Source organism: Gobius niger (genome assembly GCF_951799975.1).
Source record: "Gobius niger genome assembly, chromosome: 19".
Lineage (NCBI taxonomy): Eukaryota > Metazoa > Chordata > Actinopteri > Gobiiformes > Gobiidae > Gobius > Gobius niger.
In genome coordinates this window covers 11,055,251-11,080,047 of record NC_136870.1, presented here as the reverse complement: position 1 = coordinate 11,080,047, position 24,797 = coordinate 11,055,251, and the positions used below count along the sequence as shown (strand labels likewise).

The 24,797-nt window shown below is 39.4% G+C and overlaps 4 protein-coding genes across 5 annotated transcripts; 3 read left to right on the top strand and 1 right to left on the bottom strand.

Moving 5' to 3' along the window:
- Nucleotides 1-8: 8 nt before the first annotated feature.
- gnptg (N-acetylglucosamine-1-phosphate transferase subunit gamma) lies at nucleotides 9-2,405 on the bottom strand. The gene is made up of 11 exons (XM_079577909.1): nucleotides 2,264-2,405; nucleotides 2,136-2,190; nucleotides 2,004-2,071; nucleotides 1,595-1,649; nucleotides 1,404-1,487; nucleotides 1,238-1,331; nucleotides 1,051-1,165; nucleotides 894-976; nucleotides 695-823; nucleotides 533-614; nucleotides 9-448 (listed from the first exon to the last, which is right to left on the bottom strand). The coding sequence occupies exons 1-11, from the start codon at nucleotides 2,328-2,330 to the stop codon at nucleotides 369-371; spliced, it is 912 nt and encodes a 303-aa protein (XP_079434035.1). The 5' UTR covers nucleotides 2,331-2,405; the 3' UTR covers nucleotides 9-368.
- A 33-nt stretch (nucleotides 2,406-2,438) lies between these two features.
- tsr3 (TSR3 ribosome maturation factor) lies at nucleotides 2,439-4,613 on the top strand. The gene is made up of 6 exons (XM_079576921.1): nucleotides 2,439-2,834; nucleotides 3,220-3,430; nucleotides 3,518-3,711; nucleotides 3,795-3,962; nucleotides 4,040-4,094; nucleotides 4,196-4,613. Exons 1-6 carry the CDS (start codon nucleotides 2,714-2,716, stop codon nucleotides 4,296-4,298), a joined length of 852 nt encoding a protein of 283 aa, XP_079433047.1. The 5' UTR covers nucleotides 2,439-2,713; the 3' UTR covers nucleotides 4,299-4,613.
- A 313-nt stretch (nucleotides 4,614-4,926) lies between these two features.
- pdpk1b (3-phosphoinositide dependent protein kinase 1b) lies at nucleotides 4,927-11,338 on the top strand. Its single transcript, XM_079576920.1, has 14 exons — nucleotides 4,927-5,083; nucleotides 6,352-6,642; nucleotides 6,809-6,851; nucleotides 6,944-7,081; nucleotides 7,271-7,415; nucleotides 7,495-7,592; nucleotides 7,679-7,754; nucleotides 7,841-7,909; nucleotides 7,991-8,087; nucleotides 8,177-8,350; nucleotides 8,476-8,693; nucleotides 8,813-8,870; nucleotides 8,992-9,144; nucleotides 9,274-11,338. Exons 1-14 carry the CDS (start codon nucleotides 5,060-5,062, stop codon nucleotides 9,385-9,387), a joined length of 1,698 nt encoding a protein of 565 aa, XP_079433046.1. The 5' UTR covers nucleotides 4,927-5,059; the 3' UTR covers nucleotides 9,388-11,338.
- A 236-nt stretch (nucleotides 11,339-11,574) lies between these two features.
- Nucleotides 11,575-24,371, top strand: kctd5b (potassium channel tetramerization domain containing 5b). 2 transcript variants are annotated; one of them, XM_079576695.1, is made up of 7 exons: nucleotides 11,575-12,012; nucleotides 16,581-16,689; nucleotides 16,798-16,889; nucleotides 16,974-17,069; nucleotides 17,252-17,356; nucleotides 19,534-19,659; nucleotides 21,837-24,371. In XM_079576695.1, exons 1-7 carry the CDS (start codon nucleotides 11,800-11,802, stop codon nucleotides 21,864-21,866), a joined length of 771 nt encoding a protein of 256 aa, XP_079432821.1. In that variant the 5' UTR covers nucleotides 11,575-11,799; the 3' UTR covers nucleotides 21,867-24,371. The 2 variants fall into 2 exon arrangements, with proteins under 2 accessions (XP_079432821.1, XP_079432822.1); XM_079576696.1 differs by lacking the exon at nucleotides 17,252-17,356 and having other exon boundaries at nucleotides 11,579-12,012; nucleotides 21,837-22,684.
- Nucleotides 24,372-24,797: the final 426 nt, after the last annotated feature.

Genomic DNA, 24,797 nt, shown 5'->3' with positions numbered 1-24,797 from the left:
TAAAAGCAATTCATATTTGGAGCTATTCAAAGGAACAGTTCTGTTGAATATACATTTTTCATTATTATTAGTATTATAATTATTGTATGTGTATGAATATAAGAAATAAAACAATGTCCTACCACAATGTAAATAAAGTAATTTTGAACTGTACTTTACAAACACCCAAAAGCAGAGTTGACAAACATTTCTTTTATATACTACGTTTATTGCAATTTTTATTTGGCACCGTGCGTGTGTGTGCATGTGTGTCTTAGTGTCAAAGGGAAAAACAGTTAAAACATTGTCCTGGAATTAAACCACTATTACAAACTGCAGTCCAGTGAATAGAGCTTCTCTTTTTGGCATCAGTTTAGCACTAAAGATTTTTACAATGGGTTGACGGTGCCAGTGTCTCCTCTTAGATGGTTGTCTTTTTCTGTTTCACTTTCGTGTTCATTTTCAGCGTCTTAAAATATAAAAATTACACCAATTTTTTTACCAAGTATTCATCTTCTAATCTGAAATGTGTCAGTTTACTGGTGTAACTTACTCTGGTGAGGATCGAACGGTATGTTGTGAAGGGTGAGGAGAGCTTGCAATCGTTGAATCTCTTTCCTTTGTTTTTCAAGATCCTAAAAGGTACATATGTTATATAAGTTACAAATAAGGTACAATAATGTTTTAAATAGAAATATTGCAAGAACTAACATACCTCAGTGCATGTTTTTACAGAGTTTTGAGTGTCTAAATTAGAAACTGGGTTTGGTGAGTCCAAATTCACCCTGTGACTCTTAAATAGGCCTGCATCTTCAAAAATGTCTCTTAACAAATTATTGTACCCCTGTTGATCAAAATGTTAACAGTGTTTATCTTAGTGGAATTGTATAAGGATCACTGAATTATAATTTCACCTGGTCTGTAATAAGTTCCTCGTAGTGGGCTTGTTCAGCTTCATCCCATTCTTTTTGTAGTGTCTCAGTCAAAGTTGGATACACTTGAAATGAAGAGTTAAAAAACTAGTGTGATTCTGATGACTTGGTATGATTTTTAGGATTGTAAGTGTCTTACCAAGGAGAGAGTGTGGATGACAGACAAGTGGAGTTTCAAAAGTTAAAGAATACACACAAGTACTTGGCTCTGAAACCTGTGCAAGCTTGCTACTTGAACTACAGACAAGAATCACCTTAAAGAAAAGCATGTTATTAAATAAAACTTCAGACATAAAACATGTGATATTGTTAAGTGTGATAATAACCTTTGTTTCCCTGCTCTTTGTCCCACACGCATCACCTTCTCTCATCCACATCCCGGTGAATGTGTTATTGTCTATTTCCCACTCCTGCCAAATCCTGTAAAATAAAACAAATGCATAACTACTCTTGCATTTTGAATAACTGGGGATTTTTTTAACAGCATCATACCCCAATATCCCACTGTAGGCATTCCATCTGAAAGTCTGCTCGTGCTGTGTGATATTGTGAAATGGACAAAACTCATATTTGTACCTGGAGGCACAAGTTACATGTAACGTTCTTGCACCAACACATATGTTTGGGAAAACGTATGACTTAAATTAAACATGGTAGGAGAGAAGAGTAGTTTGTATTCTTACGTTGACTCCATTAGAATGAAGCATTTTCCTGCCAAGTGATGAAGATGTTGAGGGCCTTGAATAATAATAATAATGATGATCAATGAATACAATAAGTAGGAAGGTAGGTGGGTCATTAGTAGGGCTGCACAATATAACATATCGCAATATTAGGTGATGCAATATCCGTGTTGCCACAATATATCGCAACATCACTAAAGCTTTCATCAGACTGAGATCGACCAATTTGTTTTTAATTAGAGTGGAACATATTGTGTTGAAATCGTAATGAAATATCGCAATAATATCGTTATCGCGATATTGCACCGCTGTATCGCATATTGCAAGTTACTTCAACATCGTTCAGCGCCAGTGGGTGGTAGGTTAAAGCAGTATCATATAATAGAAAGTTAACTCCAACATCTCTCACCAGAGACAGGCGAAGGTGTCGCTCTAGGCTGTAGTCTGTTTGCCTGAGCCATGAAGGGGTTGTTCAAACTAAACAAACCATGCAATCGGTTAGAAAATACATATGTGTATAACATGATATTGTGAAACATACCCGAAGGTGTTGGGCTCTTCAACAATTTTCATTTTTCCAGCATATGCATAGCTCACTGTAAAACCATGACAACTGATTCAGTCATTGTATCTATCGTGTGAATATACTTGTCAATAAAGTATACATACAGATAAAAGATAGTCCAAGTAACCACGGTGTTAATAAACGATGTGTTATTTTGTAACGCCAAAACATGACCACCTTTTAAGCAAACCGTTGAAGCAAAAGCCAAATCGAGTCACATTTCCTGACTGCTGGTCAAAGCGTCACGTGATCTGTCACCTGACCAAAATAATCCACGCACATGCGCGTTTACGTTTAGACAGCGTGCTATGGTCTGGGGAACATATCGGTACAAATTTTAACCTATATGTCTATACTACAGATTGGTTAAACAACTAAACTTATCCTGCAGGCCAATATATAGCCATAGTTTTTCCTCGCTAATTTTTTTTTAATGTTTTGCTTTAAAATATTCATTTGAGATCATAGTTGCATTAGCTAAGCTATAACTTAGCTACTGTGTTAAAGTGAAAAGCATACTTGCATTTTATTTTAGGAAAGTATAAACCTACAATATGGGAAGAAAGAAATCTGGTAAACATACCCGCTCTGACAACATGGGGAAAGAAAAGAGACACAAAATGAAGGGGAAATCGTTGGAGACCTTCACAGAGGAAATGCACACTGCTTTTGAAGGTAATCTTCCAATAGCAAAAATTTAGTGTAATGATTTCTTATACACGTCGTTATTTATGTTTAATTTATTTTTGTCTTGTCTTACCGGCCTTGGTTAGGGTCTGAAACTTATTGGATCCAAAGAGCCATCTCTCTGAAAATACTAAATCCTTAGCTGTAACAACTGTGGCCTGTGAGAAATGAATCAGAGCTAAACCAGAACTACATGAGGTCTAAATGAGGATTGACTTCAGCTAACACTGTCACTAAATCATGTCCAATCCAGGACTTAACTTTTAACAGAAAACCTTTTCTCTAGATAGCTAAAGAGCTGCATGTGGCTTTAAAACTATAGGCTGCAGGAGCCTGAATCACCATAGTTGTAACAATGCAATTTTCCAAACAGCAAGTGTTCACCCTGAAGAAGGAGCAGAAGCCCCAGAAGTGAAACTACCATGTCCACTGGCGATGTGGGACCTGGGTCACTGTGACCCCAAACGCTGCACAGGCAGAAAACTGGTTCGTAAACGTTTTGTCCGCAGCCTACGTCTCAATCAGAGATTTAATGGACTCATTCTCAGCCCAATGGGTGTCAAATATGTGACGCCAGCAGACAGGTTGGTCATATTCTTTGCAAATAACACTTTTTTATTTTTATGTTCATTTTCACTTGGAAATTTTCACCTTTTTTTGTTAATTTACAGAGAAATTGTGGCTCAGAATGGAGTAGCTGTAATTGATTGTTCTTGGGCTAAACTGGAAGAGACACCATTTCACAAAATGAACGGAACGCACCCAAGGTTATTGCCATACCTTGTAGCTGCAAATCCTGTGAACTACGGCAAACCCTGCAAGCTGTCTTGTGTTGAGGCTTTCGCTGCCACCTTCTGCATTGTGGGTGCGGCTTTATCAGTTTACTTCTTCTGTTTAAATTGTTTGTGTGTTTTTCTATAAATGGCATCATGTCTGTGTGTTTTGCAGGATTTGAAGAATTGGCAGTTCTTTTATTAAATAAATTCAAGTGGGGAAAAGTGTTTCTGGAGCTAAATAAAGTTCTACTTCAGCGTTACGCCGCTTGCAAAACTGAGGAGGAGCTATTGACTGTAGAAAAAGAATATATTGCATATAAACCTCAGGAAGAGGAATTTGGTAAGTTTAACATATATGTAAAGTCCTCCTGCTGTAAATAGATGTTCCTATTGAAACAAAATTGTATTTTACTTCAGATCCGTTTGATGTTGACTCAGGGGTGGAATGTAGAAATCTCAATAGACAACAAAGGTGAGTTCATTCATACTGGATGAGGCCTTTTTTTCCTGACAGTGTTGATAAGTATACCTAACAATAGTAACCTCATGTATGTTGTGTGTTCCTCTATGTAGTGCACCTTTAGAAGATGACTCAAGTGAGGAGGATACACCAGGGGAGGATGATACTCCTGAAGAGGAAGCAGAGGGTGAACAATCCGATGATGACACAGAGTGAACACAAGAAAAACAGTAAACCTAAAACATCAGGGCGTGTATTTCACTTTGTTTTTGAACTTTTTATAGTGCAAAGTTTAACTTCTAACAGCATATGTTACCTTGTCAGATGAATTCCTATCCTCATCACTACAATACTATATCTTAACCTTGACATACTGTGATCACAATGATACTGTCTTATTTATACATGCACAAATGTCATATTTCTGTTTATGGGTTTTACTATTTCTGAACTTGTTCATTTCACTTCTGGACGAGCATATGTCATGCCTAGAATTTCACTTTGAAAGTTCCCCATTTAATTTTAACTGCATTGTATCAAATGTATTAAAAGTGCATATAATCTGCCTAATCAAATCAGACATGGATATTATACAAGGGATAGATTTGTATTTTTGTATGTAAAAAAGGTTTCAATGCCCTTGTCAACGTCAGGTAAACTTGCGTAAAAAAAATAAAACTTTTGCACCTCCTCAGTCTCTGTAAATAAAGTCATTTGAAATTCTGAGGAAACATATATGAACAGACTCATGCCCGAGTGTGTATGCTTAATACTTCAAAATGAGCACTTGAAATCTCCAGTGAAGTAGTAGTTGTAAAGCGAGAGGGGCGGACACAGCGGGACTGGTTGCTGACTGCTGTCCTGCGGTAACATTGTTGTGGAACGACGTCACAGCTCGAAAATGAAGGCACGGAGGCAGCCATTACTGGAGCTTCTCTGATTATTTTATTCCAAATAAATACGTGTGGAAAATTCCCATGGCAAGAGCCACAAGCCAGCTGGTAAGGGATTAATCCTGTTCATAAGTTACACTACGAAGCCGGTGTTCATAGAGAACGATGTGATGGCTGTTTGACAACAAATAGTTAGGTCGGGCCTTCCTTATGAGTAGTGCTAGCTGCCTCAGACCGTTTAGCGTTACGACTCAGTAGTAGCTTGGTGAATTGTGGTAACACTCTTTTTCTAACAATGTCGTTTGTTTTCTTGGACTCAGAGTAGTTACATTGGTTTATAGGCTTCAGAACAAAACAATAATACGACTTATTTATTAAGATTGAGGCATTCGCACTGTAGTTAGGCTAATGCCCCATGTTGGCTAACGAAAGCTAAACAGGTTGGCGCTTTCGAATGATTTTCCGTGTAGCGTTAGCTTCAGGGCGACCCATTAGTTTAGATGAGTCGAGATCTAGTTTATTCTTTAACACCAGTTGGTAAGACTACACCAGTGATAACCATAACGTTTTTGCTGTTGCAATGTGCCCGAAAGAGTAGTTTTTTCCTGTAAAACAATGGAGTGAAGGTGACATGCAGGCGGCTCCAACTGTTAGCTTACATACGACTAGCAGATGCTAAAAGATTTGCTGTTGGTGATAAGTTTATGACTGTCAGTGATGACTGGCTTTATTTGACAATACTCCAGTAGCCACATTTAGCTTTGGTTTGTAACCGAAAAGATACTGTTCATCGGTCAAAACGCGAACAGGGCACCCAGAGTTAAGTTAACAGTTGATATGAAGTGACACTATACGTGGACACGAATTGGTGGCAATTAACTTCAAGTCAAGTCTCGAGAAGGCAACTAAATGGCCACACCTTACTTTTGAAATAGAAAACATGACGCTGCTTTGTTGTTGGGTGTTCATGTACCTTACTAGCAATGCTTTTTGTAATTCACTGGTTTGGATTTCAAAGCTAACAATATCTCAAACCTTACAGCCAAGTTCCACGTGTCTTTCATAGCATTATAAAGTACTACACAACAGTACCGGTTAAAATGACTGAGAGTATGTGACCTTTATATTTGGCAATTCCTTAACTGTAGGGTGGGATCACCAGGCAGAGGAAGCGGCTTCTTCAAAACTGTTTGCTTGTTCTTTAGTTTACACTTTCTCCTTCTTTCTTTAAATTGTATCTAGAAGTAAGATTTCATATTATAAACTTGGTTGTTTTCTTATTTCTTTATTTATTTATTGTCTATTTGACTCCATGCCAAGAACATTGTACATTTCAAACACATTGTAAATATTGTCATTACTCTCTCTTCTTTCAGTATGATGTTGTGCCCATTCAGTCGAGTGTTGTCATCTGTTCCTGCTCGCATCCATCAATGGTAAGAACCAACTCGGACTCCTGCTCGCCACTTGCTATCCCAGGCGCACGCAGTAGCCACTGTCCCAGCATGGAGGGCTCATCTTCGGAGGCCTGTGCTGTAGGAGCATCTGCCAGCAGCCAGGCCTCAGACCTTCGACCACAACCAGCTGTCCAAACCCCTCAGCCACGCAAGAAGAAACCAGAGGACTTCAAATTTGGAAAGATACTCGGAGAAGGCTCATTCTCTACCGTACGTACCAAACATTCCACATTGGATTTTAATGTAACTGAGGTATATGTTGCTACTTGCTGACATTCTTTTGATTAATGAAGTTGAGTGAGTCATTTGTCCCTGGTAGTTTAAAAAGTGGATTGTCTATCTAACATAAAACATTTTTTTTTTTCATGTTTGCTAGGTTGTTCTGGCCAGAGAGCTGGCAACAAGCAAAGAATATGCAAGTACGTAATTCTTATGTTTTTGAGAAATATTTTACTACTTCTGAGAAGTTAAGTGAGTTGTTTGTGAACACTAACATTCTCTTTCTTTACAGTTAAGATCTTAGAAAAACACCACATTATGAAGGAGAAGAAGGCCCAGTACGTGAAGAGAGAAAGAGATTTGATGTCAGATCTAGATCATCCATTCTTTGTCAAGCTTTACTTCACATTTCAAGATGAGGAGAAATTGTGTATCCTTTTTATATGCGATTTGTACATTGTGGTTGATGGAGGCAGAGCGAACCAGAGTATCAATGGTTCAACTCTTGCGCTGTCTCATGCTGTAATGTCACCAGGCAAGACAATTACATGCCACTTGCAAGTTACTTTGAAATAGCATAATCTTTCAGATGTTTTTACCTTAACTTCATTACTTCTAGATTTTGGTCTTAGCTATGCTAAAAATGGCGAACTCTTAAAATACATCCGCAAAATTGGCTCATTTGATGAGACTTGTACTAGGTTCTACTCTGCTGAAATAGTCAGTGCTCTAGAATACTTGCACAAAAAAGGCATAATACACAGGTATGACTCTCCCACACCTTTTTATTTGTGTATCACTGTGCGTGAATTTGACTAGATTGCACAAATCTCATTATTTCAGAGACCTGAAACCAGAAAATATTCTTCTAAGTGAAGACATGCACATCCAGATAACGGATTTTGGAACGGCAAAGCAGCTATCGTCTGATAGTAAACAAGGTACAACATCTGCATCTGCTGAGTTAAAAATAAAAAACAGTGTAATTTATGGTCCTACTTAATGTCTCCTCGTTATCGTTTTGCAGCTAGAGCAAACTCTTTCGTTGGAACAGCACAGTATGTATCTCCAGAGCTGTTAACAGAAAAATCTGCCTGCAAAAGGTACTTGTTTTGCTGTGTTCTGAATTTTCCATTTCTTAATTTTGTAACATGAGTATGAAAGTAAACAAAACAATTTTATTTTTAAGCTCCGACCTTTGGGCTTTGGGATGTATTATTTATCAGCTGGTGGCTGGTTTACCACCATTCAGAGCAGGGTAAGGAAACATTTTATTTATTTATCTGCATACATTTTCTTGACAAAAAATCTCATAAGCACCTTTTTCTCTCTATTGCAGAAATGAGTATCTAATTTTTCAGAAAATAATAAAGTTGGAATATGAATTCCCAGAGAAATTTTTTCCCAAAGCCAAGGACCTTGTTGAAAAGCTTTTGGTATGATATAATTTGTTCCCATTTCTTTTTGGTAGCTTCAACACATACCCTGTGGTATTTTAATGTGTTCTTAAATACTCATTGCACAGTCACTGGACCCCTCTACGCGACTTGGTTGTGAGGAGATGGGAGGGTATGACCCTTTAAAGCATCATCCTTTTTTTGACACAATCTCCTGGAGTGATCTTCATCTACAAACTCCCCCCAAGCTTACGCCGTACCTGCCAGCCATGTCTGAGGATGACGAGGACTGCTATGGAAACGTGAGATAGGCCTTTCTGAATGACTGTGTTCAATAATCTGTTTTGACTCTGCTTAACTGTACAAATCAAACCATAACAATTATTGCGTAATGTCTTTTGTAAAGTCTGGTCTCTTTTCTCCATAGTATGATGACCTCCTGAGCCAGTTCAGCAACATGCAGGTGGCTCCCTCCAGCTCGTCGCACTCCTTGTCACCGCATGATTCAACGCCGCCACAGAGGTCCAGCAGTAACATTGAGCAGTACATCCACGACTTGGACAACAACTCCTTTGAGCTGGATTTGCAGTTCACTGATGAGGAAAAGCGGCTACTGTTGGATAAACAAACTACTGGAAACCCTTGGTAACACATCTGTCCTGTATTGGTTTAATATTGCATACAATAATATTTCATAGTCTAATCTAGTTTTCCTTCATGCTTCAAGTGTAAGATTGTTAAATGATGTAATATTTTGTTTACAGGCACCAGTTTGTTGAGAATAATTTGATCCTTAAAATGGGCCCAGTTGACAAACGAAAGGTTTGTGCTTGTTTTGCATAATTTAAATGACGTTCTCCGTCACGTCGAGGGAACGACGATTCCTCACTTTAATTTTCCACAGTACCTTGTTTGTGTTAAAACGTTCTGCAACTTGTTCTAGGGTTTGTTTGCTCGACGGAGACAGTTACTTCTCACAGAAGGACCACACCTATACTACGTGGATCCTGTCAACAAGGTTCTAAAAGGAGAGATTCCTTGGTCCTTTGAGCTTCGTCCTGAGGCTAAGAACTTCAAAACCTTCTTTGTTCATACGGTATACAAATGTTCAGATGTTTGTCCATGTTTACTTTGACTTACTAGTTGATGCATGTCCCTCTTTTGTGTTTAACTTGACTCATGTCATTTTCCATTTATTTATAAATGTTTCTGTTTGTGTTTTTAGCCTAACCGAACTTATTATTTGATGGACCCCAGTGGAAATGCAGACAGGTGGTGCAAGAAGATCCAAGAAGTGTGGAGAAAGATCTATCAAAGGCATCAAAACCCAGGGCTATAGGAGCGGCGGCGGCGTTCCTCTTGTGGCCACACCTCTTTATCTCTATGGCCAATCACTGAGCAGAGTAACACCTTCTTTAGTGCCCTTCATCACCGCAATGTAAACAAACTCTTAGAGACGCTGGCATCTAAACCTTGTTTGTTTTCCTGACTAGAATCATGGGAAACAATTCAACATTGGATTCAGGGTTGCTTTGCTTGTTCTTTGTGCTCTGTGTGAGGCTTCTATTGCATTTTCCATGTATGGATGATGATCAGACAACCACCATGCACATCCACTTTTTGTACTTTTTGCAGGAGAAATCAGAAGGGCAAGCTTGTCCGTTTAGAGGCACAAGCTTGGGTACTGCTAGGACTATCTTCAATATAAGGACTGGTTTACTGCTTATATTACCATGTAAATCTAGCTTCTATGAACCAGAGCCCATCCCACTATCTTATATCATATTCAAAATGTTAAATACAAGCTCTAATCATGCCCCTCTTCTAATGAATATACTCTGTAGTTGTAACTGATACACTAAACTCATTCAGAGTTTCTGTGACATGGGTCTGAATTGGTGTTCATTGCGATTACCAAAGCTACTATGGGCCAGAAAACATACCACTTGCTTGTACTTTCTAACCATAACTCCGTTCTCTTTCCTGCATGATCAGTTTTGTAGCACAACCTTACCCACTCATCTTTCCTCTGGCACTGAGGATCTAGTTTAAGTTTTAAAGGTGGGTATTTGTGAACATGAAAACATTCTTTGCAGTGGATTTATTTTTTTATTTTTTAGTTTTTTTTTTTTTAGTTTTTTCTTATTCCATAAACTGGTGGAATAATCTTCTCATGTTCTCTTGAAAACAATATCTTGTGTGCTGACCACCACATGCTGAACAGGAATCTTTCATTACATCAACACACTTGTTTTCAGAAGCAATCAAAGCAAAACTGACCTGGCCCAAAACCTTCTAGGCTCTCAGTTTTCAATGTGACAGTGCTCACGTTTAAAGTTCTGTTTGGCCCGAAAGAAATTAAAGCTGTTGATTTCATTTGTGCGCTTGTTTTAGCAATACGTATTATCATAGTGCTTTTAACTTTGGAAATATTATTACCTTCAGATCCTCTGAAAAGGTCCTCTTCCTTCGGCTGCGTCTGTGTGAGGTGTGACTGGAGTGTAGGTGGTAGGACCCTCTGGCCCCAGGCCACCGGGTCATTGTGGTGGAATGGATGCCAGTTTAAGGATTATGTCTGATCCAAATGACCGATGAAATTGCTGTATCTGTCTATTAAAGTCGGGGGACTTGCTCAAGCGAAAGAGTGATCCTCCGGTCAGAACATTTTTGAATCAAGTGGAGGGCAGTCAGTTATATTGTATATGGATTATTCAACATGGCTTGTAACTGACTAGAACTGTGATGTACAGATGATGTATTATTAAAATCTGAAGCAAGTAATGCAATGATAGGAGACAGTTTTTGTATTTTTATTCTTGTATAAGGTTATTTGATGGCTATTGTTTAGCCTCTAGTTCACTTTGTGTTATTTAAATTCTAATATATGAATCATATTTGGATTGAAGTCATGTTCAGGGGCCATGTTGTGTATGTATTGAGATGTAAAGCCTTTGAATGTGAATAATTATTGTAAACTATAATATTTTACAGCGTTTTCTTACTATATCATACATTTTCTATTTGCTCAGTGATTTAAACATTCTGATAATTTAATGAGTCTGTTCATTCTCTTGATTATTTGTTGCTCTAGGTCAGTAGATGTTGAATGATGAAATTTTCCACTTACTGCTTGGTAGTCAAGTAAATAAAGCATGTAGGGATATAGGCATACAGATAAAGCCATGTGTCCTGTCTTCTGTTAACAGTCAGTCAAGACACTGTAAATTCAGCATTTAACGACGATGGCATCTCATATTTTGCAGCATGTAAATAAACGTAATGGCCCATTACCAGTGCGTTGTGTGGTGGAATTACTTGATTACTTCATAATAAGCACTTCGATCTATGAGAAATAATCAATTCAGAACTTTTATTATTTAGTTGCTGTTTCTATATTTTCCTCAGTTTATGCGTCTTCCTTTTGACGTAAAGCCTAGTACTGAATGAAACTCTCATGAGAATATGCTGCACATTCTAGGGGCCCATTCATCCTGTGGCCCCCAGGATGGTAGCGCGCGCGCGTCTGCCCACTTCCATTCCACAAACTTGCGCGTAAAAAGGATCAAGTTTGAATCGCCTCGTTCACATGTCTCTGAAACCACTCTGCGCCGCACAAAGCTCGCGCGGTAGGAGTGGCCCAAGATCCGCTGCTTTGCATGAGTCGCGGTTGAGCCGAAGTTGGTGTCTGCTCTTCAGAAATTTCCTCCTTCTCGTCAGACGGCGTTGAGGCGGAGGAGACGCGCAAAGGGAGATGGCCGAGAACAGCGCCGAAGGAAGCGGCTCTTTCCCCCGCAGATGTGTGGCCCATTCCTCGGCGGAGAGGAACAGCCTCGGGGCGTCCAAATGGATCCGCTTGAACGTCGGGGGGACATATTTTTTAACAACAAGACAAACACTGTGCCGAGACCCCAAGTCATTTCTGTACAGACTGAGCCAAGCTGACCCCGAGCTAGACTCCGATAAGGTAAATGCTAAGCTAGTAGCGCTAGTTAGTGTTGATGTACTTTGGTTTACTTTAACAGATGATAAATTAAGGTTAACGTTACGTTGCGTTAAACACTTGAGAATGTACGGAGCATGACGACACTGTGTTAGGGTGAAGTTTGTATTTTTCTCATTATTTTTCGCAAGTGTTGTCTTAGCTTTGAGCTAGCTAGATTCCGACAGTAACCACATGATATATGATCTCGCTCTGTTGTGTGCAGCTCTCACTTGTTCCCCCCCCCCCCAATGCCTAGTATTGTGCACAATGCAGTTGCTATTGTGCATGTTTTACTGTATTTAAAACGTGTGAATGTGCGTTGTGTCTTGTAGCTTTATAAAAATGGTTTCATGTTTAATGAGTGACAACTGTTCAGACTCCACAGCTCATGGAAACTTTCTTCTAGTCGGACATTGATTGCATTAGCCGACGTCTTGTTCCCCTTCTAGGTTTCAGATGTCAAGTTTAGGGGCCATATTATATTTTTCTCTGAACACTTAACTGAGGAAACTCCACTTGGCTGCTCTCATATCAGAGCCTATAGTTGTTGTTTTTACATAGATGATCATGTCTGTGCTCTACAAACATATTCCTCTTCATTGTGACCTAAATACTCTTGTTTTGAAGCTGTTATTACCCCGTTTTAACAGAAGCTCCCTTATTAAAAACATGCCATTGTTAAGTGGGGAGAGTGAGGTGTTGCTGATGCCTGTGAATGAAGTCACTCATCTCCCCTGAATGGCCTCATTTTTCCACAAACTGCCTTTGCTCTTTCCCATCTGCAGCTTGAATACCAGCATACGTGCTTTAGGGGCCCCTGGCAACATCACAATACACTGTGGTAATTGTGCGCGTTTGCTTGTGCACTGCCTTTCATTATTTACTGCCCCATATTTATTGTTCTCCACTTGTAATCAACTAACACAATGTAATCTCCTCTTAATATGATCTCTTTATTCTATGCACTGGCCACGGCCCGTTAAATTTGAATGCAAATAACTTAATCTCTGAATAATCTGCTTGGTTTTTTTAGTTTATCCTCCCATGAGCATCTCGTCAGCCCATCCCAATCCCTTGTCTTAAGTGCATTTTAGTCTCTTAAGCCAGTGTTTCCCAACCAGGGGTACACGGGGGGGGGGGATAATTTCAGATAAAAATTAATGTTTCGGAATAGTATTTGAATATTAAGAGGTCATTTACATATTTTGTTAAGGTTTGAGTTTGAGAGTAGCAAATTTTAGCACAGCACTAAATACTGATGCAGTTGAGTCTACAGATTTCTAAATGGACCCTCGAAGTGATGGGTGCTCAAAGTGTAAAAACTCTCTTAAGCCGCGACACTACCTTCTCTCCCGTGAGCTTCAAGATGGACATTAAAACAACAATTTGTTTCAACACTTTCAAGTGTTTCCTGTGTGAAAGCGACCACCCGAGCTGATGTCAGATCAGGAGAGCGCAGTGTTATGTGTCTCAGTCACGCAGCCTGACGTGCTTCAGCGGGACTCTTGAGGAGAACTGTATTATTCATGCTGTTGACTGCAGTCTCTTGTACACATTGGGCCAGAGCAGGAGAAAGTGGACCATCTCGTCACCTGTGACAGTTGGATGTATTTAAACCCGTTTGTCTCAGAACTGACAAATGCCACTCATAGCTGTCACGCTGGTGTGATATTGTTGAGTGCATAAACCTTGCCATGTGCAAGTGAGTCCTGTGCATATTAAGCTGTGAAAGTGCTCACGAGTGGTCTGTTATGCACATTTGAGTCTTCGAACTACTTCAGTCAAGTGAAAACCAGGCTTTCTGCCTCTGAAAGCCACATACATTTTTTAAACACGCCATCTTTCTTGTTCCTCCTGACATCTGATTCTTTTCATATTCATATCCATTTGCTGCTCGGAGGTCCTCTCTCTGGTGTGTGTGAGGGAAGCAGTGCTGGGGTTAATGCTGGATTCAGGTTGTGTGTGTGTCATGCCTGAGCACACTGGGAGGAAACCTAAATATTTAACGCTTGTACGTCTCTGCTGCTGAGTTCCTCGTTCTAAGTGCTCAGCAGGACGCTGCAGTGTGCTGCTGGTGAGGCAGGTGTGACTCTTGACTGATCCTATTGCCCTTATTAGCCAAGTAATTCTTTGCAGGAGTTTTTTTTTTTGCAAATGTATCTGATGGAATGTAATGGGTTAGTTCTAGTTAATTTGTTGTTTGTTTTGCACTTTGGGGGCTTTAATACCTCTGATGGCTTTGAAGTGCATCTTAAAATGTCATTGTGTATTATATTAAAGGTGCCTGCCATGTCAGTAAAAGAGTAGTTTAGTGATTAGGATCATTCATTAGCCACATCTTTCAGCTGCAGTACTGCTGGCTGGAGTGCTTATCTTAGCCACACCATGAACACCACACTAATGACACTTTTTTCTTCTTCCTATTTTTACACAGTGTGGTATCATAGGGGAACGTTCACATCTGATTAGAAAAGTTATAAAAAGGTACTACTGACACCAAAACAAAAAGGTTTTGATGGTAAAACCAAATGTGCCAGAACTTAGGCATTTGTGTACGGAGATCGCCTTTTTGATAAACTCTGCATACGCCTTGTTGGACATCATAAAGTGAGGGCGGGTCGCAGTGGTATTTCCTGCAGAAGGATATGCTCTGTATTGTCTGCAGCAGAAGGGTGATAAGGTTTATTTGCCACATTTTGTTGTGTGGATCCCGCCCTTCTAATTGACCTGTGTTTATAGTGTGTTCAAGTGGTCTTCTGCTGAACTTTAGAAACACACAAGTATCCAGTCTCTATGGGGTCTTATAGTGTTTAATACCTCCTCCTAACCTTGTGTTATCGACCTCCACAAACATGTTCTGAAATACTCGTTCTTGTATTAGTTTCTAACATCTCTCAAATGTTCATTTCAAAACTAACATTTGAAAAGAAGAACAATTTCACTATTTCTCCAAAATCATGCAGCTTCTATTTATCTATTTATCTTCTTTATTTTTTTTTTGTATTGGTGTTGAATGAAGTGATGAATTCTCCCGTCATTTGCTGTAGCTGCACTTCTTCTGTTTGCCTCGCCAACTGCTGTTTGTTGCTGTGAATGTCAGCATTGCCTCCAGAGACTTTTTTTAATGACAAAAAGATCCCTTTGTGCAAATGAGCTCACATTTAAGCTATGAAATCGGCTAAATCAGATAATCATTTACAGAGGAAATGCTCGCTTGTTATCATATTATCACAGCATTTCTTTGCTGTCTTTTAGCTAATCCTTCTTAAATGAACAGGACAAATGAGTTCATCACTTATGTAAAGTGCAGTCGTTGAACCAAAAGCCAAAACATTTGTATGAATGATGATCTTTGACATTTAAACGAGAGAAGATGTAAAAAGCTTGTGTCCAGGTCATGGTGATATAATAAACCTTCCATTAGTAAAATGCGCTCAGAGATTTGAGCTATGTTTAGGTTTGGTGCTGCCTTTCTGGCCCACCTGCACACGGGCTTCATCTGGAGGGAGTACAGAAATATATCAGAAACAGAGTTTGAATCCACTGGGCTCTGTAATATTATTTTAGTTGTCAGAAAGAGGGCAGCCAAATGAGTTTGGAGATCCGTCACAAAAGGATGGCTCAGGGACTGCAGCTCATCATGAGAGAGAATCATGTCGAGCTCATGTTCTACACTTAAGGCAAACCTTGGCTGTCATTGAAGCTGCATGTGAAATGTTTGGACTTTTGTGTCGGCTCTTCAGCAGAGCTGTGACAAAAGTTATGTGGTTATGCTATTATTTTATGTGAATGTTGTCATGTGTTTGTTTTTATTGCATGTGCAGAAAGCTGGAGTTCCGTCTCCCTCAACAGAGTCTCTTTATCCCTGTCCCTTCGGCTGAACTGGCCGCTGCTCTTTATCTTTTTTTATTCTGCTCTAATTGTTTAACACTGTGTCCCAGTGAGACAGAGGCAGCCTAATCACAGGGCGCACATAAATAGGGGAATACCCAGTGTGAGAGGATCGGGATCAGATCCAGGCCCCTTTGGGATGGTGCAGTGATCTGTGCATGTGTCACTCTGTGCAGATTAGCAGCACAGGAGCGACCTCACTCTCATCCCTCGGGCTTTAGTCACCAGTGTGTCATTTGCTTTTTCTAGCCTGTAATGTTTTAAATAGACACTTTCTGAGCACACACTGCAATGTTTTTGTTTCCCAGATCATAATTTTGAAATTTTGTAGAAAAACAACTATGCTGAATCTCTGTGACTTGTGGTAGCAATGATCAAATTTAAAATCGATGGGACGTCCCACGGCCAAAGAGCAAGGCTGATGACTGATGCCCCATACTTAAGTACTGCATTTTTAACAGACATGGAGAAAAGGAATGTGGAACAGAGGATGTATTACCAGAAAAAGAAATGACTGGAACAGGACTTCAGATCATTTCAATTAAAATCACTTTCTCCACACTTCCATCTAATGTTGCTCTCCATCTTTAACATAAAGAGGCCCCAGATGACGTTTATTCTTCTCATTAATAAACACTTCCTCCCTTGGTCCATTTCAGGATGAAACTGGTGCCTATCTCATCGACAGAGACCCCACATACTTTGGGCCGGTGCTGAACTACCTGAGGCACGGCAAACTGGTGCTCAACCGGGACCTGGCAGAGGAAGGTACGATTGTTATGGCCACAAATCACGGTGTATTTGTAATGGTAGCATTTGTACAATAGCGTCATCCGCCAGTAGCTTTTGTAACGCCAGTATAAATGTTGTTTGCAGGTGTTCTTGAAGAAGCTGAATTTTACAACATCACATCATTAATAAAGCTTCTAAAGGACAAGATCAGGGAGCGTGACTGTAAAACGTCCCAGGTGAGTGGGTCACAGTGACAGCTGTTAAATGTATGTTACAGTTTGTGGGACATTTGTTCTGATCCTCCTGGTAATCCTCCTTAGGTTCCTGTGAAGCATGTGTATCGAGTGCTGCAGTGCCAGGAGGAGGAGCTGACTCAGATGGTGTCAACAATGTCGGACGGCTGGAAGTTTGAGCAGGTAAAACCTGTTACTGCAGTTTTGATAAGCAGCAGCCCTGGTTCTGTGCCTCATCAACCTTGCTATGCTCACATTCAGTTCAACTGTACCTTTTGGACATGAGTAAAATACCAGACAGCATCTTTCCAAGTGTCTGCATACGTGATCCGAGCATCCCTTTGTGCTCTGATTGGTTGTTGCAGCTTGTCAGTATAGGGTACGGGCGCGCCCACCAGTCAGAGTTTCTGCTGATTGTGTCAAGGGAAGTGAAGGGAGAGGAGTCTGCTTTGCCAAACAACAGCGGAGAGGTGTGTCCCACAAACTCTTGTCCATGGGCTGCTCACTGCATGGTCCCTGTGTTGTCCATCGACATCCTATTGGCCACTGTCTGTCCCGAGTAGACAGGGAGCTGCTGCTCATTCCTTTTATTCTTTGGATTGTTTTTGCCTGTTCAAATCTGGGCAACACAATCATTGTTTCTTGTCTGCTTTTTTATGTTTTGTTTTTCATAATGCACATACACTCACAGTCCAGACGTCTCAACTTTCAATGTTTCTTCTTCTGTGCTTTGCTTTGTTGAAGCCTTTTGGCTGTCTTTGAATCTGACACAGCATCACCTGCTGTTTGGAGGTCTATTAAGTTTGATTCAAATAGTTAAGAACATTTTTCTTTTAGTGTTAATGTTGTGCCGTTTGTAATCTGAATATTAATACAGGCCTCACAGGAAATGTCGACTCTAGATTCAATGCCTGTGTGTAGAAGCACATCAAATGTAATTTCTTGTAACTACTTCCACCAAAGGTAACGATCATTTAGTTCCTTTTTGCTGCATGGATGTTAGAGGGTTTTCTAACAACAACAAGTCTCTGACAGGAGTGGCTAATGAGGCAAAGCATGTCTGGACATGCACCTGGTACTGGCAAGAGTTCTAGTTGCCTTCACTCCAACATTCAAAGCAAGTTGGCAGAAGCGGCTACTTTTTTCTTGTTTATTCCTTTATTACCAATATACCCTTTTCCAGTTTTCATAATTTGTTTTATAGGTTTTTACATATTTATGTTAGTGAAAAGTAGAGCTGGGTACCAAAACAAACTCTGGTGTCAGGAAAATAATTGTCTCAAAAACAGGTACCGAATACTTGAGAAACCAAGTTTTGATGCCTGTTGGGTCCAGGCAGCACAACAGAAAATTACCTTGATGTTTCAGCTCAAATTATACAAATTTTAAAGTAATAGTCTTTTAGGCATAAATTATCATTATGGTTATGTTTTAGAGTTCTGGTTGACAAATATTTAATTATAGATAATGAAAAAGTATTAAGTCTTCACGGCCCCTTCGCTCCTCCGGCAGGGGTCTCCTTGTTATTCCTAAAGTCAACAAAAAGGTGAGGCGTCTTTCCAATATTACGGCCCTCGCCTCTGGAACGACCTGCCGGAGGAGCTCAGGGCTGCAGAGAACATTCAGATTTGTAAGAGCAGGCTCAAGACCCACCTTTTTAGCTTAGCTTTTAACTGACTAATCTATTTATTTAGTCCTAATATATAATATTTATGGGAGGGTGTGCCAGGAGCATTGTTTTAAATGTTGTAATCTGTAGAGCATTATGTGATACCTTTCGGTATGAAAAGCGCTTTATAAATAAAGTTTGACTGATTGATTAAAAGAAAAACAAAAAACCAAGGCACTCCTCCCACATCTTAACTCTCTATTTACATTTATAAAGCCTTTATTGTGCTGGGCTGATGATTTTTTTAAGATTGTAAATAGAGAATTATGACGTGGGAGGGGTGACTTGGTTTTTTGTTTTTCTTTTGAGTCTTAATACCCCAAACACCAAAGAGCACCTTCCCCCAAAAAAACTAATTTTGTTATCGACTTCCTGAGCGCTTTGTCTAGTTTTTTACTGAAAAAGATATCGGTATCATGAACCAAGTACTGTTGAAGTGTTGAATAATGTCATGGTACCCAGCCCTAGTGAAAAGTCTGTTACACACTGTTCTCACTGATGTTGTATTTGAACCTCTATCAGTTCCTTGTTTTGTGATTTGTTGTGTTGTTTATCTCCATTTCTCATTATTAAAGTGCCACAGTAACGGCACTGTGATTGGGCTCTAAATTATAATTGCATTGGTTTAATCTGTAATTCTTTTGCTCAAAGCAGTGGTTTATCACAAATAAGTTTATCTATTCTGGTCTAGTGTGTTTTCAACGAGCATGTTCGCTTCCTTACATCCACTTCCTGGTCTCGTAAACATCAGTGATGTGTGTTTCCAGTCTGTGGTGTCAGATATTTTCTTTGCTCCAACTACTTTTCTAAAGATGGACAGAATGAAACACCCTTCATATTTTCTTTTTTTTTTTTTTTGTACTAGTTTTACTTTTTAAGCGACCTAAAAGATTGTTGTGCAAAGTCATCTGAAGGAAATGTCACTATCTGTGTAATTGATGACCTGATCGTCGCTTTTCTGCCCTTGTCTCTCTGTAGTTGGTCAGCATAGGCTCCTCGTACAACTACGGAAACGAAGACCAAGCAGAGTTCCTGTGTGTAGTCTCCAAGGAGCTGCACAATCAATCATACGGGACAAACAGTGAGCCCAGTGAGAAGGCGAAGGTAAGTGCGCCGGCCCACTCCCGACAGGCCGTTTCCACATCCATCTGCAGTAAACACGACTGAATGACGGTCTGTGCTGGAGGGCTGAAGTGACCAGATGAATTTACAAAAGCACCTCTGGTTTATTGATGAGAAACTTTCCCCTCAAGGGTAGGAGGTGAGAAGTGAAAGGCTTGGCTGCAGATGGCAACACAACCTTCAATAGGCGTGCTGTTGTAGTCGTTAATTGAAATGACAAGCATTTTATTGTGAGACAGAGCTGGCATTAAGGGTTTAAGCATAAATAAAGGAGTTTAAACATCACCGCGTGTAAGTTTGGACACCCCTGATTCAAACCAACAAGGTGAAGTCAATGGAGGCTTTAATACTTGCTCTGTAGTTTTGTTTTTTTTAAGCTAAAAGTGCCAAGCCAAAGATGAGAGGAAAGAAGCATGAAGGTATGCTAATGGTGGCTAATGCTCGCGTTTGGCAGTCTGACAGTCCACTCTTAAACCGCCAAGTAGAGCTGAGCCTCGCTGGATTGTAACAGTGGAAACAGGGCTTTAGTTAAAAAAAAAAAAAAAAACTCCTGCGTCCAGTCCCTGTCATCTCTCACTTTAATTAAGCAACCACACAGCAAAACCCCAGCACCAGTAAGAGAGTATTTTTTCTGCACTCATCTCAAATGATTACCACAGGTCTTTAGAAGGTTGTAGCGTCATGTGCAGCCCAGCAATAATAATGACCACACTTAGGAGAGAACAGTAAATTAAATTGATTAAAGACAGAAGGCCAAATCCTGTTTCTGTGGGGTAAGATCAAAACGTGCTCTGCTGAAGGTTTAATTTAATCCCAGTTAGAAGCATTAGCGGAGCACAGGTTTGTGGATTAGTGGAGCTACAGCCAAGGTCTTTCATTTTCTCAAAGGGCAGGAAGCATGCTCCCACGGGCCCGTCCCCACAGGGCCGCTCACACAAGGCAGCCACACATGATGAAGCATGTTTAAATTAGCTTTGTGCGGATACTAAATGTCCTTGTTAAATCCTCACGTAGACTTTTTTTTTTTTAATCCAGGGGCGCTTTACTAAAAGTTAACTTTGTAAATTTGAAACCATTTTGCATGATCCGTGCTATTGGGCTCATTCATTAGGCATTCTTGGCAAATCAATCGGTGCCTCTGGATAAATATTTCCACGTTTCTACATGTTGCTGGTTTACTCCCAATCCATTAGTTTTTGTTTTGCCCTTAATATTTTCCATTCCGAGACCGGCACCCCGCCGTGACTTTACTTCATGCCTTTCTTGTCTTTCTCTGTGCTGTCTGCATGCTGCATGTTGCTCAGAGCGAGGACGAAGAGACGGATTATGAAATGAATGACTCTGATTAGGGTTGAGCACTTATGACTCTTATGGTGAGTGCTCAACTGCTCCCAGTGCCTCCGAAACTCACCCCGACCCCGTCCTGCCCCTCCGTGTCCCCCAGAGAACATTACACTACCGAAATCAAGCTCTCGTTTGTTTTTCAAGGCCCTCGAGTTCTGACCGTTGCGCAGAGACTTCAGAATACAGTATAATTGATTGATTACTTATGCTGTGGAGACTTTGTGATCCATAAGCACTCCCTTATTGACTTAATGACCCCATATCGATTTACGTAAAATGAAGGTAAATATGTTTTTTGTATTGATAAAATGTCAAACCTTTTTTCATCCTTTTCCTTTGCGGATTTGTCAACGCTGTCTTTTTGAACCAAATGAGAAGAGCTCTCTAGTTTTTCGGTAGTGTAAAAATGACCCCTGTAATAGTTCCCTCACCTGCTGCCTTTGTAACTAGATGCTGAATCATTAGCTGCTGCATTTCAAGTCAGAGAAGCATCCTTTTCATCTAGAGATGCTTTGAACTATTTTCTCATTGACACCAAGTGTAATTTAAAATCCAAACATTACTTTTCTTGATCCCATTTTTTACATGTTGACGAGATTTATCAATCAATTCAAATGACAGGTAATTGCAGACATAATACTATATAATATAATACTCCAGCCAATCAGAGTCGAGTATTCACCCAGACCATGGCACAACTGTTGTTAAAACAAAGTCCTCGTTAAACTATAAGCTTCATAGACTGACCTCTCTGCTCCTTTCTATATCAAGCTGCTATTCAAGTTAACTTTTGTTTTTTGTTTTCCTTTCGACAGATTCTTCAGGAAAGGGGTTCTCGAATGTGAAGAGGGCTCAGTATTATGAACTCCAGGTGTTATGATGAAAACATATCATCTTTACAGAAGAACATTTGGCACAATCGAGCGCTAAATGGGGGTGTACATTGTCTTTTCTTTTCCCTCCATTGCTTTTTTTATTTTATTTCTCAATGTAAATAGGTGTTTACTGACAATTTGTGCCTGTACGTTAAACTGGATCTTTGACCTTAACTGCAACTTTTTTTTTTTCTAATTAAAAAGTGTAGAATTGTAATTTACTGATTATTGCTACAAAATGTGGCCAATATCAACAAGGCCAACTATTAACTCAGGGTCATCTGTTGAGTTTATTCTTAATATCGAGGGTCTGGTAAGGGATCGAGCCGGTCTGTCATAACTCAAGTATCAAAATGTTGGATAAAATGACACATTAAGAAGGGAAATGTTTAGTTAAGTAAATGGGAATCCTCCCCTGGCAAATGGCTTTTCAAAACCCAGGTTATCTGCATGGGTTTCGGTCCTCAGCATTTCTAAGCATAGACGTTTTTATTATTTTTACTAAAAAGAATAAAAAATGGACACCCAAGTATTGCTGTTGAGATAGGTGGGTATTTCCTGCCCACTGTCATGTACAGGGGGCATTTTTGTAAAACGATGCAAGTTGATTGATGCAAATGATTGACCTAATAAAAATACATTCAGATACAAATGATGTTAAATACAAAACAGCCAAAAGTGCAAACTTGGTGGTCAATCCGCTTGTTGATCAATACAGACTTTTTTTTTTCTTCTCAATTTCAAATGTGAAATCATTTTTGCAGTGTTTGACATCTTGTTGAGATATTACACATTGAAAATATTTAGACGTAGTGGTCTTTCTAAAACCTATTTACAATGACTTTTTTTTTTTTTGAGGGAATATTAACTTTTTTGGGGCATAGGCTGAATTGGGGACTAGAAATGTTGGAAGTCAGTGGTGAAGGAAATGTAGTTTATATCGTAAAGAACTTTGTCTTGATGTGTATATATAATTCAAGTTCAATATGAATATTTAACTCTTAAACTGCACGTTTTGTACACTGTATAGAAAGCATAACTTCAGTAGAAGTTGTTTATACTGGATCTTTAATTATGAAAGAAATAGTTTGAAATTCTGTTTTGCATTGTTTGTACAAGTCTAGAAATTTCTGATTTTAGAATTGATGCTGACAAGTGTCTTTCAGTGTGAACATGCCTGAGACATGTTTTGATACCAATAACAAAGCTAAACCTGGCTGGCTATGAAGTTGACTGTTACATTTAAAAGTGTGTTTTGTTCTGGGTGAGATTTCGTCTAAGCATTTTGAAATGTGTAGGTTTATAAGCAGCATTACGGCACTACAGTGACACAACACTGTGCACATTGCTAATAGCCTGTAATTGTAAATAGTATATTTTAGAACACTTTTAATAGATGTTGTTTTAAGATTTGATGTGTGTTTTTATAAGTTCAACATTGCATTCACAAGTTATCATTTAGTGTTGCCTTTCCTCCCAATGACCAAATCCAATGTCTTATGTGTAATGTGCACAGTGATCAGTGTCAGGGATCAGTAAACTTATTTTTTCTTCTTAATGCTGGCACACTTTGTACATATTTAGAGACAAATGAACCTTCATATTACTCACTGCGCACACACATATACACACAACAGTTTTTTATTGTCTTACGTACAAGTATGAGATGCATGTTTGATATCTATACATATTTACACAGACACAAGGGCTTTTTAAGTGAAATAAACGAGAAGATCAATAAGACTGGATATCCTGTCAGAGCTTGGCTATGTTTACATTTGCTAGTATTCAAAAGCCTTCCAGTTGACACTGTCTTGCACTCTCACACATGTTGACACAAGTCTGACTTGTGTGACTTTACTGCAGCTAGCACTCCGTCTGTACTGACATTTACTGACATGTTTGTAGACTGATCATCAGTTTCTAACAGCCTATGCTAGAGCGTTGCAGACAATCTTGCATTCTGCCCTTTTTAACAGGCAGACAGTCACTTTGTGTTATGACAGCAATTGTTTGTTGGCTCAGAGCAGCAGTTCATTCATGTAGGTTTGATGAGACTATTGCAGTGAGATTTACTGCTTTATTAACTTGTTTATTTTAGGGCAAAAAGTTGTTGATCAATGTATGTATATTACCCTCAGCAGGTTGACTTGTTTAGGTTTTTGCCATTATTAATCATGTTATGGGTTGGGAATACATATACAATTTGTAGCCTACTTAAGTGCCCTGTTCTGCATTAAAGTCATAAGCCACAGACCACTGTAATGCATGGCTGTAAATGAAACCAACTGTGATCATAGAGAGTGAATGTTTCATCTTGTTTACTGAATCAAACAATCATTTTGATTAGTATTTCTCTCATATCACCAAGATCACTCTTCAATTATCTTATGCAATGATGAAAATGTGCAAACTAATTATGAGGTCAAGGGTATAGATCGTTATGGTCTTGCATAATGTAAACCTAATAAACAAAAATGCCATAAAACCTGTGCCTGTGTGTGTTACTTAAGGACTGCTTGTTTAAAAGAGTTTGATAAACAGCGACACCTAGTGATGGCCTGAGTTTTTACTCTTCGTCTACTAAGCACATTATTCAGTTATTCAAGACGTTGCTACACTAGTAAATAATATGTTGAGGCATTTTAACGTAAGGTCAATGTAAACGTAAAACATACAACATAAATTGCACATATAGGCGCAGACAAAGACGAACAGCAGTAAAAGAGAGTACAATGCATTTCTCGTAAGCATTGTTTTATGTATGCGTACTTGTGTCTTCCCGTCGTTTACTTAACCTTACAAACAAACTTCAGTTGTTTAATGAGAGGGGGGAGCCGCGATAGAGCATAGATTTGATTACACTTGTATTTTATCCCTGACCTTCAATAGTTTGGGATT

Excerpts from the sequence above, each read along its gene's own strand:
- gnptg (XM_079577909.1), bottom strand. The coding sequence starts at position 2,330 with ATGTTTTGGCGTTACAAAATAACACATCGTTTATTAACACCGTGGTTA. Across the intron at positions 1,488-1,594 it reads TTCATTCTAATGGAGTCAAC|GTACAAATATGAGTTTTGTC; the intron begins GTAAGAATACAA and ends TTGTGCCTCCAG. Across the intron at positions 1,332-1,403 it reads GCCTACAGTGGGATATTGGG|GATTTGGCAGGAGTGGGAAA; the intron begins GTATGATGCTGT and ends TTTATTTTACAG.
- tsr3 (XM_079576921.1), top strand. The coding sequence starts at position 2,714 with ATGGGAAGAAAGAAATCTGGTAAACATACCCGCTCTGACAACATGGGG. Across the intron at positions 3,963-4,039 it reads ACCTCAGGAAGAGGAATTTG|ATCCGTTTGATGTTGACTCA; the intron begins GTAAGTTTAACA and ends ATTTTACTTCAG. Across the intron at positions 4,095-4,195 it reads AATCTCAATAGACAACAAAG|TGCACCTTTAGAAGATGACT; the intron begins GTGAGTTCATTC and ends TCCTCTATGTAG.
- pdpk1b (XM_079576920.1), top strand. The coding sequence starts at position 5,060 with ATGGCAAGAGCCACAAGCCAGCTG. Across the intron at positions 7,593-7,678 it reads ATCGTCTGATAGTAAACAAG|CTAGAGCAAACTCTTTCGTT; the intron begins GTACAACATCTG and ends ATCGTTTTGCAG. Across the intron at positions 8,871-8,991 it reads GCCCAGTTGACAAACGAAAG|GGTTTGTTTGCTCGACGGAG; the intron begins GTTTGTGCTTGT and ends AACTTGTTCTAG.
- kctd5b (XM_079576695.1), top strand. The coding sequence starts at position 11,800 with ATGGCCGAGAACAGCGCCGAAGGAAGCGGCTCTTTCCCCCGCAGATGT. Across the intron at positions 16,890-16,973 it reads GTGACTGTAAAACGTCCCAG|GTTCCTGTGAAGCATGTGTA; the intron begins GTGAGTGGGTCA and ends AATCCTCCTTAG. Across the intron at positions 19,660-21,836 it reads AGCCCAGTGAGAAGGCGAAG|ATTCTTCAGGAAAGGGGTTC; the intron begins GTAAGTGCGCCG and ends TCCTTTCGACAG.